The 13,962-nt window shown below is 44.0% G+C and overlaps 1 protein-coding gene across 1 annotated transcript in view; it reads right to left on the bottom strand.

Moving 5' to 3' along the window:
• The window catches only part of Ints8 (integrator complex subunit 8), a 52,028-nt gene extending 38,572 nt beyond the window's left edge, over positions 1-13,456 (bottom strand). The window contains exons 1-6 of the mRNA XM_006974932.4: positions 13,181-13,456; positions 11,627-11,801; positions 7,333-7,473; positions 7,023-7,094; positions 5,664-5,715; positions 3,216-3,398 (exon numbers count right to left, since the gene is read on the bottom strand). Of these exons, the coding sequence (XP_006974994.1) occupies positions 3,216-3,398; positions 5,664-5,715; positions 7,023-7,094; positions 7,333-7,473; positions 11,627-11,801; positions 13,181-13,310 (753 nt within the window). The 5' untranslated portion in view covers positions 13,311-13,456. The remainder of the gene's footprint in view (positions 1-3,215; positions 3,399-5,663; positions 5,716-7,022; positions 7,095-7,332; positions 7,474-11,626; positions 11,802-13,180) is intronic.
• Positions 13,457-13,962: the final 506 nt, after the last annotated feature.

The following is a 13,962-nucleotide window of genomic DNA, read 5'->3' as shown; positions in this document are numbered from 1 at the left end:
TCAACTTTTTTGCTTGTTTTTTGAGACAAGGTTTCTCTGTGTAGCCCCGGCTGTCCTGAACTCGCTCTGTAGACCAGGCTAGCCTCAAACTCACAGAGATCCACCTGCCTCTGCCTCCTGAGTGCTGGGATTAAAGGTGCTTCCCAGCATGCCTAGCTCAAGCTTATGTATAATGGCAGGAAAACACAGAAAAAAGACAAGTAAAAACCATCATCAAAAGAAATAGTTATAGGTATTAACTTTGATTTAAGCAAAAAAACAAAAGTAATGAAAGACTTCAGATAACTCGCAAAATTATTTGGAGGCCAAATAATCAGGTCGGAAAAATAAGGAACAGGAACAAGAAAAAAACAGGTCGACCCTGCTCTGGGTACAAGTAGCACTGTCGCCGGTCTCCACACTAGATGCCATAGCTTAGGCGGGTTCCCCACAGGCTCCGTCACTCCATACAATCACTGGCCCTGGAAACTACACTTCCTGTCACTGCTGCTGCTGGCCAGATCTGTACCACTCCACTTCCTTGACTCATAAGCTCCTGATTCAGTCTAAACTAAGTCTACCATACACCTGTGGAACACTCCTGCTTGCAAGCTAGACAAAGCTAGAGAGGCAATACCTAAAAAGTGTGCAGCTGCACAGAGGTGGAACAGCCCACAAAAGGGATGGGACAGGTGTCTGTCCTAACAGACTGAAAGGAGACATGCAAGGACTATAGTATTACAATGATTTTTTAGTTATTTTCTAACTGTAGAATGTGTACATATTCAGAACACCTCTCCTCCCGTGCCCGGTTCCCCATCAAGCACATATGAATTTGGTATGTAGCTCAGAATAGTCTTGAAGTTGATACTTTGTTTCCACATCTGTGTGCTGGGATACAAACGTACATCAACATTCCACTTTCACATCTAGGACTTTGATCCATGCGAGGCAAGCACTCTACCAACTTAACTGAATCACCAGCCTCCCAGAACCTTGTCTTAGACTGATGCCCTTAACTCACTATAGACTTCAAAGAAGCCCAGACTTAATCCAGTAAGCTACCCTTAGAACACCAGTGGGCAGAGAAGTGATGTTAAAAAGCAGAGACATAGAGTTGAGGCTTAAACGCTAATATCTTAAACCCATAAATTTTCATCATATCTTGAAAAAATGATTACTTCAGCTATTCCCAAAACTGAAAAGACACGCTTTATAACACTGTCCTATTTCCACCTCTTTTCAGAACAGCAAATGGGGAAAGAAGCACACTATTTGTGCACATAGAGAGAGAGAGCAGCCTTTAAAATTATCATCTAGGCAGGCATGGTGGTGCACACCTTTAATCCCAGCACTTAGAAGGCAGAGACAAGCATATTTTTGTGAGTTTGAGGCCAGTCTGGTCTACATAGTAAGTTTCATTCCAGCCAGGGCTACATAGACCTACAGAGATCTTAAGAACAAAAATAGTACTCTAGCAGGGGCGGTGGTGGCACACGCCTGTAAGCCCAGCACTGGGGAGGCAAAGGCAAGTGGATCTCTGTGAGTTCAAGGCCAGCCTGGCCAGCCTGGTGAGATCCAGGACAGGCACCAAAACTACACAGAAAAACCCTGTCTTGAAAAACAAACAAACAAACAAAAAAAAAAAATAGTACTCTAATGGATTTTGGTCCTAAAAAGGTAATCAATAAATGTTTTAAAATTTCTATTGTTCTCAAGGCTCTTACTAAAAAACAAGCTGCAGTAGGTAGACAGACCTAATGTATTTTATAATCTAGTGTCTTAGTTTGACTTATATAGCAGTAATAAAGACTATAACCAAAAGCAACCAGGGGATAAAAGTATTTATTTCATCTGACAACTTTCTTACCATACTCTATCAGGAAGGAATCCAGGGTAGAACTCAAAGTAGGAACCTGGAGGCAGGAACTGAAGCAGAGAACATGGAGGAAAGATGCCTACTGGCTTGCTTAATCATCTTTCTTTTTCTTTTCTTTTCTAAGATTCATTTATTATGTATACAGTGTTCTGCCTGCATGCCAGAAGAGGGCATCAGATCTCATTATAGATGGTTGTGAGGCACCATGTGGTTGCTGGGAATTGAACTCAAGACCTCTGGAAGAGCAGCCAGTGCTCTTATCTCTGAGCCAACTCTCCAGCCCACAATCTACTTTCCTTTTTTTTTTTTTTTTTTTGGTTTTTCGAGACAGGGTTTCTCTTTGTAGCTCTGTGCCTTTTCCTGGAACTCACTCTGTAGCCCAGGCTGGCCTCGAACTCAGAGATCTGCCTGGCTCTGCCTCCCGAGTGCTGGGATTAAAGGTGTGGGCCACGACCACCCGACCTAATTTCTTATACAACCCAGGACCACCTGCCCAGGATGGCACCAAACAAGGGGTGTTTGTTTGAGACAGGGTTTGTTGAGACAGGGTTTTTCTATATAGCCTTGGCTGTCCTGGAACTCACTATGTAGACCATGCTAGCCTCAATTTCCTCTGCTTCTGCCTCCTTAGTGCTGGGATTAAAGGCACGTACACCGTACCTGGCTAAAACTGAAAAATGTCAAAGGAACTAATGGTCCCAAGTCAGAGAAACAGACAAGACCCTTAAAATGTCAGTTATTTTTTTCTGGAAGCCTAATTTCAGCATAGCACAATATTAGTTTTTGTTGTCTTTGAGGGAATCTAATTACATTCCTAATATGAACATATTGCATATCAATTCAGACACTACTTCAAAAATTACAGGCTCCATAAAATTTTCCTTCCATTTTCTTTAGAAAAATCTCATGTAAAGGCCTATAAAACTTCTCAGATATAACTGACAATGTGGTGGTGGTGCATGCCAATAACCCCAGCACTTGGGAGGTTGATGCAAGAAAGATCACACATTCAAGGAAAGTCCTCGTCACAAAGTAAAGCAAGTTTCAGGCCAACCTTTATATTTAATGGAAGTGTTTCGTTTGTTCTGTTTTGGTTTTGGTTTTTCAAGACAAGGTTTCTGTGTAGCCCTGGCTGTCCTGGAACTCACAGTGTAGACCAGGCTGGCCTCTGCCTCCTGGGTGCTGGGATTAAAGGTGTGTGCCACCACTGCCTGGCAGAAGTGTTTCTTTAAAAAAATTTCTTAAAAAAAAAAAAAAAAAAGACCCTCAACTCTAATTCACAGAAACCAGAGTAGAACTACATCTAACTAAAGACATCAAGACTCCCCACTGCACTGGTTCCGTGAGAAGTCAATACCTGGCACTGCATCTCCTCAGTTTTGATTTTCAGCCCAGCTGCAGAACTCTCGGTTTCTCCATTCACCATGCCTGGTTCCAGGGCCAGTAAGTCTAGAGTTCTCATAGTGTGAACATACAGATCCTTGTTCAACTTCAAGGCTGCTTCCAGGACCAAAATAGAATCAGCAGCTTGTTCTTTTAGCTACAAAATTCAATAAACAAATGAAAATGCAACAACAGTAGCAGGATATAACAACAAAAATGTTTACAAATTACTTAATAGTTTTATGTACTAAACTAGGAGACATTTAACAGGTCCAATTACTTGTTGAAGTAATGATCTTAAATATTAAAATACAGTCTGTTCCTTTGTAAAGAAACAGAATACAGGAAAGACCTGCACTCCTTCATTTTAATTATGCAAGGGATTTGTGTAGACCTCACTGAACAGAGCCATGTTAATAGGCACTCCATCAATAAAATGACACAGGGTTTGTGTTTCTCTATTCAAAATACTACAAACCCCACTGTGTATTTGTTTCTCCTCAATACTTACAGCTTACCTGTCTCCAAAACACTGTAGGTGTTAAATACTTACAGAGATTATAAGTAATTTACAGATAATCTCCCATTTCTTTTACATTGAGGAGATTAAAAAATAAATATGGGGTGCTGGAGAGTTGGCTTAGCAGTTAAAAGCATGTATTGCTCTTCTAGGGGACTTGAGTTTGACCCAGAACCTACATTAGGTGGATTACAACACCTGGAACGAGCTCCACGGGGATCTGACCCCTCTGGCCTCTCGCAGACACCTGCACTCATGCACACACAGACACAGACAAACAGATATACACACAAACAAATGAAAAACAGTAAAAATGTAAGAATCCTACAAAAAACAAAACCACCCCACCTATGGGGTACCACAGAGCTCAGCGGCCCAGCACTGCCTAGCATGAGCAGGCCTTGGGCTTGAGCCTAGCAAACACACATGCACACAGTCAAGAGTTCTAGAATTATGTTTTTCAAACACAGTTGCTGTGAATTTATTTATTGTTAAATCCTGCCAAAGTTTCCCCTCCATCCTCTCCTCCCAGTCCCTCCCGCCATGATGTGAATTTTTAAGAAATACAAAGAGTATAATAATATCACCTAAAACTTAACTTTTTGATTTTTTTTTACAGTTTCTTTTCTTTTCTTTTCTTTTAAGACAGGGTCTCTAGCCCAGGTTGGCCTTCTTATGTAGTTGAGGGTGAGCTTGAAACTTTGATCCTCATGGTTTTACCTCCCCAGTGCCAGGACTACAGATATCTACCACTACTAGGTTTATGAGGTACTTAGGGAATCAAACCCAGGGCTTTGTGCAGGTTGGGCGAGCACCCTACCAACTTACCTATATCCTCAGCCCTGTTTTGTTTTGTTGACAAGGCCTCATGTAGCCCAGGCTAGCCTCAAACCTGCTACATCCCTGAGAATGACCTTAAATTCCAGATCTTCCTCCCTCCACCTCCTGAGTACTGGGAGCTCAGTGTATACAACCACACTTGGCTCTGCATGTATGACTGTATGCACACAGGAGTGTGAGTATGTCAAGGCCAGAGGGCAATGCTTGAAGTCTCTCTCAATTACTCCTCATCTTAGTTTTTGATGAGTCAGTCACTGAACCTGGAGCTCACCAATGCAGGCAGATAAACTGGCCAGTAAGCCCCAGGAACCCTTCTGTCTCCATTTCTCCAGTGGTGGATTAGAGGCAAGTACACTGATACATCTGGTGTTTACATGGATGGCGGCTGAGGATCCAACTCGGTTCTTTGCTTCAACAGCAAGCACTTTACCAACTAAGTCATCCCATCTACCAGTCCCGTAAAAATCATGTCTTTGCCTGCTCTACAGAGTGAGTTCCAGAACAGCCAGGGATGCACATATAAACCCTGTCTTAGGGGAAAAAAAATCATGTCCTGAACAATGTCTGTTAAAATATCATGAAATATTCAACAAAAGAACTGACAATAGCACTCAGGAGGCAGAGGCAGGCGGATCTCTGTGAGTTCCAGGCCAGCCTGGTCTACAGAGTGAGTTCCAGGACAGGCTCCAAAACTACACAGAGAAACCCTGTCTCGAAAAACCAAAAAAAAAAAAAAAAAAAAAACTGACAATAAAGTATTGTGCCAACAGTGTTGAAAACTGTACAATTTAGGCCAAGTAATGGAAACACATGTCACTTGTGAGGCAGAGGCAAGAAGATAAAGAATTAGAGACATCTTGGCTACATGGAAAATCTGAGGCCAAGCAGGGCTACACTTCATGTTATGACTATCTCATAAAAGCAAAACACACACACACACACACAAACTTGACTCACGTGCTTACACCAGAACTCCATCACTGTACTTATACCTTTGTAACACTCACAAACCTAAGATTAGAAGATGGATTTCTCCATGCTAAAACCTAACACTGTACTCACCACTTTCAAAATGTTTTCTGTTAGTTCTTTTTCCTGTTGCATCTGATTCATGCTAAAAAGAGAAATGATTCAAGATCACTGAAATATAACTCTCAAGATAAGACTGTAGAAGTCTAGATTTAAGGTTATTATTCTTCAGCATGGAGCTTACCATTTTTTTTTAAACTGTGTTAACAGGTTATTTTGTTTAAACAAATAAAAGCAAGATTATTATGATGATCATTAATTTACCAGGACCTTCTCAATTGCTTTAAACTTCCACTTCGAAGTAAAGCTAGCTGGGCATAACACACCTATAATCCCAGCACTTGAGCCCTGGAGACAGGAAGTTTAAGAATTTCAAGACCAATCACACTACAAACTGAGTTCTGAGGCTACTTTGAACTAAATCAGATCCTGTCGGACAAGCAGGAGGAAGAGGAAAAAAAGAAAGTGAAAGGAGAAAGGAAAAGGGGAAAAAAGGAAAAAAACACAACAAAAACAGCAATAAACTAACTGACAACAAAAGCTCATTTATTTGAAGAAGAGCCACAAAGGGGGCTGGAGAGAGCACAGTGGTTAGAAGACTGGGGTTCGCTTCCACGCACCCCATGCTGGCTCACAACCTACTCTAAGTCAAGTTCCAGGGGATCTGGACCTTCTGGCCTAAGGCATCAGGCACACACATGGTGCAACTACATACATGTAGGAAAAATTCTCAGCAGCATAAAATAAAATTAAATATTAAAAAAAATAGGTATAGAAGCTGGGGATGCCAGGAGGATCTCTGAATTCAAGGCCAGCCTGGTCTACATTATTAAGTACCAAGTCAGCCAGAGCTACAAAGTAAGATCCTATTCAAAAATACCAAAAAGTAAAAATAAAAAATAGCGATAGAGAATGTGTCATACCACAAAGAACTGTGTTATTTTTTATGTCCTAACATGCTGCCAGTACTTGAATACCGGCGGTTTCCTCAGGAGGCTCCCCAGATGGTTCTTCTGGGATGTACTGTTACCTCTGGGGAGTGAGGTCAAGCAGGATGTGGGCAGAACACTGGGAGGTGCCGCAGAGGTCATTATTAGCCCCTGCACCATCCCTCCTTTCTCCTTGACATCCTGGCTCATGACGTGAACCATCTGCCCTGAAGAAGCTTCCTACAACTGAAGTTTGGCTTAAGTCCCAAAGACACAGCTCACCATGCAAACCTGTGCCATAAGTAAGTCTATTCTCCTTGAAGTGTGAGTGAGCAAATTTCATTTACAGCCACTCACGACAGTGCAGGCCCGCTGTCCTCTCTCTGCTCCACTACCTCTGTAACACGAGCTGTCTTAGACCACAATGAGAAAAACGTCCCAAGGAAGGGTCATTACAACTTACACATTTAGTTGAGGGGGTCCAGGTTTTGCCTGTTTGACAGGAAAACTACTTTGAACAATTGTCCTAATTGCCCTAAAGAAAAGATAGGAAAACAAAAAAAGGTCAGTTCAACCATAATAAATAAAATAATTAAACAAATGTTAGGTTCCCTCCACAGTTTCAGCAGCACGCTTTTCATCTACACAGCCATAAATAAAATGTGTCCCCTTCCAGACTCACAGTTCCAAAGATACTAGAGATCCCTGGAGCAAAAGGAGACCCTCAAAAGCAGGACCCCAAAGTTAATGTGCAAGTAAAGGAGGCGGCTCACCATCTGTTGTAGAGGAGGACAGCCATGGCCGTGGTTGGGGGAAGGGCTGCCAGGTCCATGTCCACATGCTTGGTCCCAGGAGGGACTTTACTGATGCACAGCAGCTCATTCAGCAGCATGTTCAACACCGGCACAGACAGGCTTAAGAAAAGCAAAGGTGCATGTCTGCATGTTAGCTGCACAAGTCACATAAAATACAAACCCCTAATATGAGGGAAAATAACTACATTGTTCAAGGATCACATCTGCAGATCTGCCTGGCAGATTCCAAGACATTTTATACTGTGGACTTACACAATACAACCCAGGCAACCCAGGCTGGCCTCAAACTGATAGCTTAACAGGTGTATACCACCATACGTGCAAAAAGTAAATTCTCAACAAAATGACAGTATTAATTTCACAGAGGAATAATTTAATTTCTTAGTACTATGGAGGCAGAGGCATGAGGATCTCTTAGTGAAGACAGCAGGGTCTACAGAGTGAGACCTTGTCTCAACACCTCCATCACCCCACCAAAAAAAAAAAAAGAAAAATCAATAATTTACATTTAATTATGATCAAATAACCAACTGGAGGTTCTGCCAGATGTAGCCAATGGTAGCTTACTTCTCTAGCAGGCATTAGATCATGGGTTCAATTCCCAGCACCAGAAAAATCCTGCAGGTGTTCAATTTTCCAACTGTTTCATATAAGCCACATGAGCCTTAACACTCTATACATGATCATGAGCAGATATGTTTCTATAGTCCATTAACCTACAGGTCCCTCCCCGCCAGGATTAAAAATCCTGGAAGCCAGGCATGATACCACACACTTAATCCCAACACTCGGAAGGCAGAGGCAAGATCTCAGGAGTCCAAGGCCATGCTCCACTACCTAGCTTGAGACAAATCTGGGCTACAAAAGATCATGTCTCATACAACCAAAAAATAATCAATTTACTTTTTTTTAAGATTTATTTATTTATTATGTATGCAGTGTTCTGCTTACATATACCCCTGCCCACCAGAAGAGGGCACCAGATCTCATTACAGATGATTGTGAGCCACTATGTGGTTGCTGGGAATTGAACTCAGGACCTCTGGAAGAGCAGCCAGTGCTCTTAACTGCTGAGCCATCTCTCCAGTCCCTCAATTTACTTTTTTTAAAAATTATATTTAATGCTGAAGAACATATGGTGGAAAAGTATTTTGGAATACTGTGCTAACTAAAGTATAAACTCTCAGAAGCTGGGTGTGGTGACATCCAACTGCAAGGCAGACAGGAGAAGACAGCCTGGGCTACCCAATGGACTCCTGCTTCAGTAAAAATATTTAAGACCTTAGAGTTTAAAAGGGCGAAAAACTGGCAACAGGGGATGGAGAGATGGGTCAGTGGTTTTAAAAGCACTGGCTAGTCTTACAGAGGACCCAGGTTCAGTTCCCAGCACCCACGTGGTGGTTCACAACCATCTGTAACTCTAGTCCAGGGGATCTGACGCCCTTTTCTGACTTCCAAGGACACCAGGCACACATGTGGTGGCAAAACACCCACATACATAAAATAAATTCATTAATGAAAAGGACAGGTGGTGGTGACACATGTCTTTAATCTCAGGGAGGCAGAGGTCTTTAATTCCAGGGAGGTAGAGGTAGGCAGATCTTTGAGTTTGAGGTCAGCCTGGTCTACAGAATGAGTTTCAGGACAGCCAGGACTACACAGAGAAACCCTGTCTTGAAAAACACCAACAACCACCTATACACACAAAAACACACACACACAGAGGCAACAAACTACATTACTGTCAAGGAGGAACAGTTAGCGACCCTGTGTGGTGATCTGTAGGGAGTGGGGAACTGAGACTGGTCCTTGCTATAAGGCTCAGGCTGACCTTCAACCACTGGTTTTCTTCCCTCAGCCTCCCAAGTGCTGGGATTATGATTATACACCACCATATCCAACTAGTTAATATTACATTATGTGAAAAAAAAATCAAAACATTATACAGGGTATGATAACATTATTTAAAAATGTAGGAAGTTGGGCCGGGCGGTGGTGGCGCACGCCTTTAATCCCAGCACTCGGGAGGCAGAGCCAGGCGGATCTCTGTGAGTTCGAGGCCAGCCTGGGCTACCAAGTGAGTTCCAGGAAAGGCGCAAAGCTACACAGAGAAACCCTGTCTCGAAAAACCAAAAAAAAAAAAAAAAAAAAAAAAAAAAAAAAAAATGTAGGAAGTTGGATATGAATGATCCCATCAACTTGGGGGGGTAAAGTCAAGATAATCAGGAATTCAAGATCCTCCTCATACATACATACATAGGAAATATTCATGGCCTGAAGGAAGGAATAATCAATTCGACCAAGAAAAATGCGAAATTGACATGTAGCAAACACTTCATCAAAAAGTTAAAAGCTTAAAAAAAAAAAAAAAAAAAAAAAAAAAAGATGTTCCTCAGTTACATAGCCAGTTCATGGTCAGCTTGGGTTACACAAGATCCGGTACCAAAAAAATTAAAAATAGGGGCTGGAGAGATGGCTCAGAGGTTAAGAGCACTGGCTGCTCTTCCAGGGTTCCTGAGCTAATTCCCAGCAACTACATGGTGGTTCACAACCATCTGTAATGAGATCTGGTGCCCTCTTCCAGCATGCAGGCACACTTGGAGGCAGAACATTACATTCAGAGGACCTGGGTTGGATTCCCAGCACTTACTTGGTGATTCACAACCATCTATAACTCCAATTCAGGGAACTTGACCTTCTGACCTATAAAGGCACCAGCCACTCACATGGTACACATACATATGTATGTTCATGCATGGGCCAAACATTCATACCCATAAAATAAAGTAAATCTAAAAAAAAAGTTTAAATAAATTTTCTAAACAAGCAGGCAGTGGTGGCATACATCTTTACTCCCAGCAATGGGAGGCAGAGACAGATGGATCTCTGTGAGTTTGAGGTCAGCCTGGTTTACAGAATGAGTTCCAGGACAAGGAACAAAACTACACAGAGAAACCCTGTCTCGAAGAAAAAAAAAAAAAAAAAAAAAAAAAAAAGACCAAAATATAAACAAATAAATAATTTTTTCCTAAATAAAAATGGAGGAAGGGTTGACGCGTGGCCACTGAGGTTCAGGTTCAGTCTCTGGACACTGCAAACAAGTTAAAACACTGGGCAAACCAGGACAAAGAGCACACAAAAACCTTACTTCTGTCTTTCTAAATTCCTCAGTGTTTCCTTCTGTTTTAAATTACAAGGGAAAGGATGAAAACAAATAACTCTCTAAGAACAGCTTTGAAAGTATCTGCTTTTAAGCAGATGAGTGCCAATTCAAGCAGTAACATTAGCAGTGTGGGGAAGGAGTGACTGATGACCAAAAAAATTAAGCGAATTACTCAATAGTAAATCATACGTTACATCCATCACCTACTTTTATCCATTGTCATCCAATACTTTCTGAAACAATTAAAGCACTTGAAGTCTGGATTTTCTCCTGTTATAGCACCTAAAGTAATATTAATTAGCTTGGTCTACAGCCTAGTAGTAAAACCCTGCCTAGGATGCCTGAGGCTCTGACTTCAATTTTCAGTAAGAGAGAGGGAAATGCTTCCTCATTTCTGACGGAAAAAGTTTTGTGGGGCGTTTACCCACCACCCCCACAGTTCCCCAGAGTTTTCTTGAGTGCGATCAGGAGGAAATATTAGATAGAAGGATTTATTGCGGAGAATATCGTGGAGATAAACAGATAGAAAATAAAGGATAACCTCGAGAGGGCCTGGAACCTATTCCAACGGGCCGGGACTGTCTCTGGCCCAGGGTTTTTATAGAGACGCCAAGGGGTGGAGCAAAAGACCTCCTCCCCCAGCACAGCCAAGTGCAGACCATCTCAGACACCTGCACTCAGGCCCGTGGTCCTGATCATCCTCTATTCGGACCTGCTGGGTAAAGCCATGAGGAACCCGAGAAGGGGCTCCCACAAAGTTTAAACTTTAAAAAGTGATTTATCTACTATTCAAATGATCCTGTAGTCCCTGCTTTGTTTAGGGATGGATGGTTTGAGTAACCCTATGTTGTCCAGACTGGTCTCTAACCTGAGGGCTCTACTGAATCTACTGCCTCGGCCTCAAGAGGCTGCAACTACACACACTTCTAGTTTTAAACACTTTCTTATACCTTCTTAAAATGGTTGAATATTTTGCCATAAACATGCAGAAAAATAATTTACGACACTATCAGAAAATCATTAGCATATACACAGAAACAAAAGTATCTAAACAGTTCCCCGAATGGAATGACATTTAAACTTTCATACCTTTTCTCCAATATGTCTAAATCCCACTTCAAGTGTGCAGCAACCTTAAGAGCAAGAAGCTTTAGGATGCGGTTTCTCTTGTTATCAGGTGGAGGCTGGACTTGGTTTTGCTCGTTAACTGAAGGTTTGGAAGCCTGCTCCAAAAACTGAACTATAAGCTGAACTGGAGCAGGATCTAAAATTTAAAAGAAAATAAATTCTTAAAGTTTGCCTTATAAATCTTCAAAAGGAGTCACTGTAGCAGGCAGTGGTGGCACAGGCCTTTACTATTGTATGGCCTGCAGAGGCAGGCAGATCTCTGTGAATTTGAAGCCAGCCTGGTCTACAGAGTGAGTCCAGGACATCCAGGACTCAAAAAACCAAAAAAGAAAAATGATTCACTATACTGTACTATTTTTTTTTTTTTTTAACCACATAGGAATACAAACAGTAATGGAGGTACCCTGAAAAAAAATATGGTACATGTGGGGCGGGGAGCATCTGGAAATGAGATAGTTGCCGCTCGTGGGTGCCAGCCGGCCTGATATGCAAGCTGCCTGAGTTCAGTTCCCAGTACTGGAAGGAGCTAGTGGGCGGAGAGAGATCAAAATAATTAGCTCAGAACAAAGCTTTTCAGAGGGAAGAAATAACCATTACAGGTTCCCAGTTCACCATAGGACCAGTGCTAATTAGAGGAAAGAAAAGCAGGATGCAGAACTATTGTTTTGACAATTAGGATCTTTTGTTGAGTTATGTCTGCCGCTGTTTCCCACAATGAAAAGTAGAGGTTAATGCCCCTTACATCACCTATTATGAAGACTTCATTAAGTAAGGTAAGTGATATAAAGAGCTAAGTACAGTGGCTTGGCACCCTGCAAGCCCTAAACAATGTGCCAATAAGAAAGCGCTACAAGCATTAAGACACACGTGATAAAACTGCCTACCTAATGATGCCAACTTTTCACAAAGTAGTCTCCTACAAGTAAGGCCAAATTTGGATTAGAGCTGAGCAAACCAAAGCTTACATTGTATCTTTTCAGAAATGCCTGGAAAGAGCAAAATAGCATGGTCCTTGCCCAGTAACATTCATGCGAGCATTGGTATCCCTACACAACAGCCACCTGGCGATTGCTCAACAGTTCCTGCTTTCGGGGGTTTTATTTTAATTCGGGGTCCAACAGTGAAGTACACAATGCCCTGCCCGAGTAAACAAAAACCTAAGGCTGGGGCTGGCTGCAAGCTCCGCAGCACGGAGCGGCTGGCTTCTCCCGCTCTCCCTTCCCGGAGCCAGCCCCGGGGGCCGTGCGACTCCAGCGACCCGGACCCCGCGTGGCAGGTGTCGGCGCCCCACGCTGTGAGGACCGCGGCAGACGGGGAAGCTTTTGTCTGGACCTTTTCTCAGACTCTCCGCGGCGACGCCCGCGGTCCGGGCCCGGTCCAGGTGGGCTCAGCCGCGCCTGCCAGGCCGCAGCCGTCGGGGACCGGGAGCAGCGGGGTGGCCAACCCCGCCCGCCGCCCGTCGCCCGTCGCCCGCCGCCGCCCGCCGCCCGCCGCCGCCCGCCGGAGCCCGCTTACCCGGGCAGGCTTTGCGCAGATGCTTCTCCAACAGCGACTCCTCCAGCAGGAACTCGAACCAGCAGGTCTGCGGCGGGGTGCAGGGCCGGCTGGAGGTGGCCGCCTCCCGGTCTGCCGCCTCCGCGCTCATCCTGCCCCCGCCGCCGCTGCTCCCGACGCCTCCCGGCTCCAACCTGACCCTCGCCGGAGCCCGGGGTCCAGCGGAACGGCCCGGAACCTCCGGACGGCTCGCACAGCCCAAGATGGCGGAGTAGCCTGCCCGTGCCCCGCCCCGGATTCGCAGCTCGCCGCGCTCTCGACCAATCGCTGTCGGAATTCGGGGGAAAGGGGCGGGAGCAACAGACCGCCCCGCCTCCCGGCTGCCATGGAGTCGCCTTACTGTGAAGCTCGGTTCTGGCGGGGCTTTCCAGGTTCCCTGGGAATTTCTTTTTCTTTTTTTTTTTTTTTTTGGTTTTTGGAGACAGGGTTTCTCTGTGTAGCTTTGCGCCTTTCCTGGAGCTCACTTGGTAGCCCAGGCTGGCCTCGAACTCACAAAGATTCACCTGGCTCTGCCTCCCGAGTGCTGGGATTAAAGGCGTGCGCCACCACCGCCCGGCCCCTGGGAATTTCTCACCGAGAAAATGAAGTGACTGCGATGTCTTCGCAATCAGAGGAACAAGACCAGATCGAGTTGTTTTGTCTCTGGTGCTTTCCCTCTCTAAGGGTCCTTCCCACCTCCCTCCTCTCCCCGTTTTCCAAATGAGGATTGCATACAGTTAGATCAACTTCTCCAGACTAGCTCT

Source organism: Peromyscus maniculatus, chromosome 2 (genome assembly GCF_049852395.1).
Source record: "Peromyscus maniculatus bairdii isolate BWxNUB_F1_BW_parent chromosome 2, HU_Pman_BW_mat_3.1, whole genome shotgun sequence".
NCBI lineage: Eukaryota > Metazoa > Chordata > Mammalia > Rodentia > Cricetidae > Peromyscus > Peromyscus maniculatus.
Note: the sequence above shows the minus strand (reverse complement) of the source record. Positions and strands in the feature narration are given on the sequence as shown.